At 43.8% G+C, this 7,925-nt stretch overlaps 2 protein-coding genes across 2 annotated transcripts; both read left to right on the top strand.

The window, feature by feature from the left end:
- The first annotated feature begins 2,722 nt into the window (after positions 1-2,722).
- Positions 2,723-3,130, top strand: LOC139152298 (fatty acid-binding protein-like). The gene has a single exon (XM_070725441.1). The coding sequence runs from the start codon at positions 2,723-2,725 to the stop codon at positions 3,128-3,130; it is 408 nt and encodes a 135-aa protein (XP_070581542.1).
- Positions 3,131-3,571: 441 nt separating this feature from the next.
- LOC139152297 (fatty acid-binding protein 10-A, liver basic-like) lies at positions 3,572-3,991 on the top strand. The gene has a single exon (XM_070725439.1). It carries the CDS (start codon positions 3,572-3,574, stop codon positions 3,989-3,991), a length of 420 nt encoding a protein of 139 aa, XP_070581540.1.
- Positions 3,992-7,925: the final 3,934 nt, after the last annotated feature.

Raw genomic sequence — 7,925 nt, 5'->3', positions numbered from 1 at the left:
TACAACAATAATGTGTCTCAAACTGTGTTTCTTGATAATGTTTCAGGGAACGTTAGCGAAAGACTATCGCAGGAATCTAGCGCCAAGTTCTGCGGGTCACTTGGTGCTAAGACTGGCGGATAAAATAAGTGATGTAATGGTAAATTCCAGATAAACAGGATAGCACTGACACCAATGTTCTTTATGTTCACATTGGAATCTGGAAGCAGGGTAGATTTCTTCCTCCTGTCAAAGAAATGATTTAGTTTTTCAAACCACAATTTTTAGCGTATTTACTCGATTAAGCAAGGCATGTACGGGTTTCAAACAGGGATGGTAGTCGCGTTCTTAGCCTGGCCGCAGCGGGCATTTTTTCAAAAGAGCTTTCGTTTGTGAGGTGAGAAATTTTCAAAGGTTCTTATTCAAACCCGTTTTGTGTGAGCATACGCGTGTACGTCGTCGAAATTTATGCCCAGTTTCGTTCTAACTTCCAGTCACGCGTCACGACACTGAGTAACCTCTCTCTGGCGCCGCTGTCATATATCATGCGTGGCTATGTTTTCGATCGACAGGTTTTCATTGGGTAGAGAGTAACACGCCATTAATATAATAAGATTTAACGGTACTCTTTCTTGACAAGTGAGTGCGCGTCCTTTTCGCGGTCGATGGCCGCATCGATGAGACAACTTCTACGCGCTCAGGATGTTAAAAAACGCCGTTTTTCACACCAAGTTTCGTGATGTTTGAGCTTCCAGAATCTCAAAGTCCAGTACTATGAAATTACTGTGCGTAAAAATTGACATGAGATGTGAGATGCAGAATACACTTGCTTCCCTAGTGTCGTCTCAAATCGATTCCCCCTCCCCAACCCCAAAGAAAGGGGCCAGCAGTCGTAACTTTTGATGATTTTTTCACTAGTTTTGTTTTGTAGGTCAATTGCGAAATCTCGGCCTGCTCCCAAAAGCAAGTTCAGGTGCCTACTTTTTTAGCTTGCCAACTCAACTTCTATCCCATGTAAGATTCGCTGTTATTGTTTATATTTTGAATCCTAGTTCGGGTCAGAATCAACCATAACATCGCAGTTTGCACAATGTACAGACTAGTTGACAAGCTGAATATTGTGCATCTCTTACATTTTGGGAAGTAGCCTAATATGGAAAGTAATGCCGGTAAACGACGAAAAGTCAATATGTGCACGTTAAATCCCCCTTCCCCCCCCCCTCCTCCCCGGCCGCTCATGCAAAAAATTCGGTGATTACATGCACCCTGGCTCGGTGTTGTTTACTGAAATTTTTGTATTACATTTTGTTCGATGGTGCTTTTTTTCACACAGTCGAAGTCCTTGCCAATTGTTTGAGAGTTCAATGACCCACTAGACACAGTGACAGTTTGAAGAGTCTCAGGTGACATCCATTCCCATAGGTGCCGAGCCGAGATGATCAAGATTGCAATAGACGAAGGAACTTATCTCAGTCAGAAGGCTTAGTGTCAGGAATCAAATGGATACCTTTCATCTCGAATCTGGAATACCTTCGATCGTATCCTACTCAATCCCCCCCCCCTCATAATGGGTAACCGATGAAATCGCTGTAGTATTTTATCTTTCTATTTGCTAATTGAGCTGTCCACTGGATTACTGCGCCATCATGAAAAAAGCTGAACCTTTGTATGCAACAATATGAACCCGAAAAGCTGAAACATGAATAAATGATTTCGTTTGTTTGTTTGTTTGTTTGTTTGTTTGTTTTGTTTGTTTGTTTACATAGCCGATCCAATAAGATTGTTTATTCTTTCCAGTGTAGAAAGAGGGCGTGTCGTTGCTAACATCCACCGTATAGAGTATAACAAGGGCATCCTTTTGTGATATGTGCAAATACGTGGATGTGTATGAGATTCCTTACGAGGAGAATAGAAACGCGTCACTTGGCAATCGTGATTTCTGTCACGACCAATGAATTGGGCGCTAGATCTGTACGAATGGATATTATTAAGACTGGGGATTAAGTATAACTTTTTGCAACGCGTAATTTTACTTTCTTATCAGTAATGTCTGATTACCGAAGTTAGTATATAGGATTCGGAAAAATTATTATGAAATGCCTCCAGTGCCATCGAAAACGATTTGATTAAAGTAGCCTTCAGCCTGGCGGGACTGATTAGTATTGATCAACGTATTTCCATTTCGTCACGTAATTACTTCTGCATTTACGAATTCCCATGGTCATTTACATCTCCAAATTGTGGCACCCCCGGTTTAACCTGTCAGATAAGAAGGCAGTAAGGTATGCATTGTAGTTTTGAAAGAACATAATGCTGATTAGCCTATTGACAGTTAAATGAGTCGTTGTTTTCGCCATCTCCTTAAAATGTCAAACGGGAATTAAATCGTCCAGTCCCCCTAAAAATAACGGCAACTACTTCGGACGCGATATTGCGTGATGGGTGACAGACCAAAAAAGGGGTAAAATTGAAATAGAGACTATTATGATTCGGGATAGAGTTCGGGAATTTTCCTTCAGCCATGTGTTCTCAATATCATTGGCTAATTGCATATTCGAAAGTTTTGACCCGTTAGCCAACTTCTTGCGCTCAGACCTTTAGAGTGAGACCCCCCTGATCCGCAGAATTTGACAAATCGATGCATGCATGCATACAGTAGCTCATCGATTGATCAGTTCCTCTCGCACAGAGTGTCGTGCGCTCACACTTCCTCCGCGCACCCGATACTCGTAACTCAGCAGAGATGGCGTTCCAGGGCAAGTGGCTCCACTTCAAGGATGACAACGTCGACGCGTTTCTGGACGCAGTCGGAGCCGCGGAGAGGGGCAAACAGATCGTGCGCGAGACTCACCCGGAGCTCGAGATCGGGCGAGACGGCGAATACTTCACCGCGAAGCTGGTCTTTCCGGGCGTTAGTGATATAGAGACCAAGTTCAAAGAGGGCGAGGAGTTTGATCACCCATCGAGCATCGTGGATGCCTCAAAGACCAGGCGCGCCGTCGCGACAAAGTTAAGCGACAACAAGTTCGTGATCAAGACGGTTTCCGGCCAGCCCGATATGACGGAGACCCGTGAGATCGTTGGTGACGAGCTGGTGACCACATTAGAAGTGGGAGAGGCCGTATGCAAACGCTATTTCAAGAGATTGTGAGGAGTACAATATTGCTCTGTAGCCGTTGGAGTGGCGTAGTTTACTTTACTAGTTAGGTATAGACTTTTGTGACTTTTCTGTGAACTCGATTTGCAATGAGGTACTCAGCTTTAATAGCCCACTCTAGAACTTTTGCCTCAGCCCAATATCATTACACGTTATGACGTCGTTCGCGGTGTTTCCTGGGAATGGTAGCGAGACCCAATAATTCCGAAGGTGTCGCTGATTAACTGACTCGCCCAGTTCTCGAAACATTAAATTATGTTAATTTATTCACACTGCGGAGCAAGCTTTCGGTGCGCGTCCCCAGTGAGGTCACAAACTCTAAATTGTGCGGTGTGATCACATCAAACAGAGACAGCTCCTTGGCTAGCTAGCTGCAGACGTCCAAGTCTCCTCTTTGATAACTTAGTCGCCACTCGGCACAGCAAATCCAAAAGCATGGCACTGCTCGGCGAATGGGTCCACTACAAGGACGACAACTTCGGTGCGTTTCTGGATGTCATTGGGGCTCCGGAAGAAAACAAAAAATTGGCCTCTTCAATCCACCCAACGGTCGTCTTCATCAAGAACGACGATGATACCTACACGATGCAGGTTAAAGGTCCCAAGGAAACGATGGAATCTACGTTCGAGTTGGACAAGGAGTTCAGCCACATGGCAGGGGTTGGGTCGTTGAGCGGCCGCCGACGTCGCGCCATCGCCAAGAAGCTGGGAGAAGGTAAATTTGAGATCAGAGGCCTCAGCGCCGATACAGCAATAGACCGGGTGATTGAGACTCGCGAGGTCGTCGACGGAGATATGGTGGTCACCATCGAAGCGGACGGAATCACGGCCAAGAGATACTTCAAGAGGCCGTGAGTGCATGGCTGGACGCTACCGAGAACCAAGAAACCCCCTCTCTTGACACCCTCGTCACCAGAGGATCATTAGCAATGAACTCTGAACTTAATTTTTAGATGTAGTTTACTTCAAGAGAACCGCAATACATTTGACTGTGCGTTGAAGAACTCTATATTTTCGCGACCTTATAATTTTTCACATTTTTATTCGATATTCCTCCGTTTATGTCATGTGACTTTGGACAAAAGTTGCCATGAATATTAAGAGACTGCCAATAGTAAACCATGATTTGCGTTTATCGTTATTCGCTTAATACTGCCAGTGTCATTATCATGGTCGCAATGCGAAAGCTCAGCTCGATTGATCAGTTATCTAGAATGACAAATTTCTTTGTTGAAAATTGACTTTTGCAGTTTCGTGCTGGTCGACCAGCTGTAGTATCATTCTCTGTTTTGTCATGGTTGGAATAAAATGTGCGTTGCATGCAAATTCTCTCTTTTGCCAGTGTCGTGTTTGTTGATTTGCTCGTCAGTTTGTTTTCGAATGATTCAACCCATTCAAAATGCACGGATACGTACCAAAGTGACTCTTCGTAACAAACGAAAACGAAATGCATGTGACTGTATCACATCTTGATATCATATGCAATAACTCCATGCCATCAGCTGTGGGATTAGCTAGTATCTCCCAATCAGATTACGCTACTGAAAAAACATTCGTCAAAGAAATTCCCCTTGCTTATGAAAAGATGACGCAAAAGTATGCCGGGGCCTCTAGCACGCCTAAAAGCATAATAAACGTGCCTTATCAAGTATTTTGATAGGGATCAAGTTAAGTGATTCCGCAATGCAGTATGTAGAAACTTCTTTACTGTTAAATTGAATCAGGTTGATGCGCGCGTATCAACGTCAGACGACAAAAGAGGCGTGGTCGCCTAATTTCCCTGTGTTCAGTCCTCGGGGGTTAGCACGGCGTACCTGCTATACAAACGCAGTCACTTCGCCAAAATGTTCGATACAGGGAACATGCCGTTGGAGCTAGTTCTGACTTTTCAGTGCCCGCCAATCAGTATTATAAACGTCGACTCGGCGGCATTTTCTGTTGCGTATTTCTTGAGAACTATCTAAATATCACCTTTTTACAAATAGTACGTAACGTGTGCGAGTCACTTTGATCATCTGAACGAGAAGAGCACGCTTTCTCAAGGACCAAACTCACCAAGGTTTGGAATTCTACCTGAAAGCCTCAAGGTGTTTATAGCGTTTTCAAAGATTCAATCAGATTTAAGTAGCTCACCGAGATTCAATTCCACCAAGACCGTCTGTAATTTTCTTAAGTCTCCGATTTCAATGAACATGGGGGAGCTGAACAAAAGAACGTCTCTGTACGGTTCACCGTTGCCCTTTTCTATGCAAATCTCGGCGGATAAATAGTCCTTTAAAAATTGAACCGCTTTCACATGCTGATAACCCAGACATAACCCTGGCAAACAACAAACATGTTCTCACGATACACAGCACAAGGAGCGACACAATCACGGGTCATATATGGTCATCGGATTTCCGGTGGGCGGTCTGCAGTGGTGGGGAAAACACGACGCTGTCGAGCGGTGAAAGGCCGCACCAGATAATTTTATCGTCTTCACCAAAATTCACCTGGTTTGCTAGTACTCTATCCACCACACCTTTGGGACGCCAAACTTAGGTTATATGCAATTTCATCACGTTTCAGCGCTTGTCAGGAAGCACAAACGTACAGGACATTATTTTCAAAGAACTTGCAATAAAAACGAGTTCACTTTTTTTTGGCTTGGTGGTGACGTCATAGGCAAAAATCTCGCTAGAGGCAAACAGACTGTGGTGACAACACTACACCCACTGAAAGTAATTTCCCTTTATTTGCACCTTAAAGATAGAACCCCAAAGAAATGGAGACTTGGGTTCCGGTACAACGATTCGACCCCTATCATTGGCATAGTCTTTATTCATTTCTCTCTAGTGACCTCAGCAGGTACAATGACCCCTATCTCGGCCCTGGTCATCTCTCATTGCAAACGACTGGTCCTTTTTTTTCTCTTTTCTGTCTCATTACCTCCATCCTTCAGCGTCATTCATCTCCCACCATTAAACAATTATCCCAGGCGAACATCACTCCGCAACAAACTCATATAATTGCAGTACAGGAAGCAGTACATGATGTGGTTGACGTTTAAGCTAGAGAGTTCAAATAATTTTTGAGAGAAATTTTGAATTTTCGTGACATCAATCCTGTACTGTCCGATTCTGGGCAGCCTGAAAATGCCAAGCAGACTTAACTGAGATCGAGGAAGGGGCGTGTAGACCGCGAGCTAGCTCAAATGCTCTGAAGGCCCCCTTTGAAAATGAGTGCATCCTTGCTACTTTCGTCAGCTAATTAAAATCTTAAGTTTAGATTAAAACACAAATATTGTATATTATAAATTCAGAGACTTGGTATACAACTTTTCCGAAAACTAAACATGAACAGCAGTACAATGAATTCATTATGCGAAAGGATTTTCATCGACACATCTATAATGGGTTGAAGTGGGACCTACATTTCCATACGAATATATTTTGGTTTGCTCCGACTCCAATAGTCTGAGTACTGTGTGTCCGCAAACACCACCTGTTATTTTGTGGCGTCCTTCCTGATCCGCTGATGAGATATTCATCAAAAATCTTCCGTTAAGATATGATAATGACGTCATTCTGTCGAGTTTCATGCCCGTACCGTCGATAGTTTGTGTCTACCAAAATAGAGAGAGAGCGTGAGAGAGAGAGAGAGAGAGAGAGAGAGAGAGGGGGGGAGAGAGGAGGGGAGAGAGAGAGTGATGGAAAGAATGAAGAAAACTTTGAAACGGTTACTGGTTTAAGTTGCGGCAAGGAAGGTTGGTAACATCGATTGCGTTATCATGCTAGTCGAGAAGTAGAGCAATAGCAATGCGACGCTCTCTCTCTGCGATCCACTGACACGCAAGACACAGTTCAGCCGGTCAGAGCGTGCGCTTATTGAGAACGTGTTCACAATCCTTATAAGACTCGGATACATTGTGTGAAAAATTATATCATTCGACTAAATGATACTGGTCAGTCAACGGCATGTAATGAGATTTCAGCCCTTTTGCAAGTTAATAGTGTTTTCAGCTCCCCAAATAAAATTCCTCCCATGCGCACACCTGTACATAACACGAAAACGGACGATTTTTAATTAGTATCAACCGGATCCAGATCAGCCTCCTTTGCTCCGTTATACCAGTATAATATTGGATGGGCCCAGTTCTACGTTTTAGAGGTGAGTTTGGGTGGAAACGGTCTGTCTCCTGGTGTTAACACTTTGTAGCACTTTCTTCGACTGTACGACGGTTTACTAGGGGAAAGTTCACAACATGGTTCGCAAACAACCTGGGGTAGTAAAGGTCACTCGGTGAAAGGGTAACAGCAGGAAGCGACTCCTTGCTGTACCCTCTAATCCATGGAAATCTTGCTGAATCCATTCTTTTGTATACGTGAAGATACGCTGTATTGAATTGTTTCGACCTGTGTGTTTTGTTTCTTTAGATCAACGACCGCACTTTGTGTAAAACTATGTTCAACCTTACACAGTATAAGGTACCCTCACTGTCTGTGGTTCAACCAACGCCCGGTACTTCATTCATGTCGGTTTGCAAAATGTGCATTTCAAGGTATATTGTGCGTGTCGCGCCGTTGAAAGACAGTCAAATTTTATTACAATTATTATAGCACCTGACATTCACGGTGACAGGTTAACGGGCCTGAAGCTTTAGCACCGACTCTGCATTTTCGTAGATTCGTTATGCCTTGCTTTACATATTCCAGTGCGGTCCATCTAGTTGTCACGAATCTATGCAGCTTACCACAGTAAACCGCATGCGCAAGTCTTGATTCCAGCTCATTTCGATATGATGCCGTGT

The sequence above is a fragment of the Ptychodera flava genome, chromosome 15 (genome assembly GCF_041260155.1).
Source record: "Ptychodera flava strain L36383 chromosome 15, AS_Pfla_20210202, whole genome shotgun sequence".
Classification (NCBI taxonomy): Eukaryota; Metazoa; Hemichordata; class Enteropneusta; family Ptychoderidae; genus Ptychodera; species Ptychodera flava.
The sequence above is the reverse complement of the archived record's forward strand: the minus strand, read 5'-3'. Positions and strand labels throughout refer to the sequence as shown.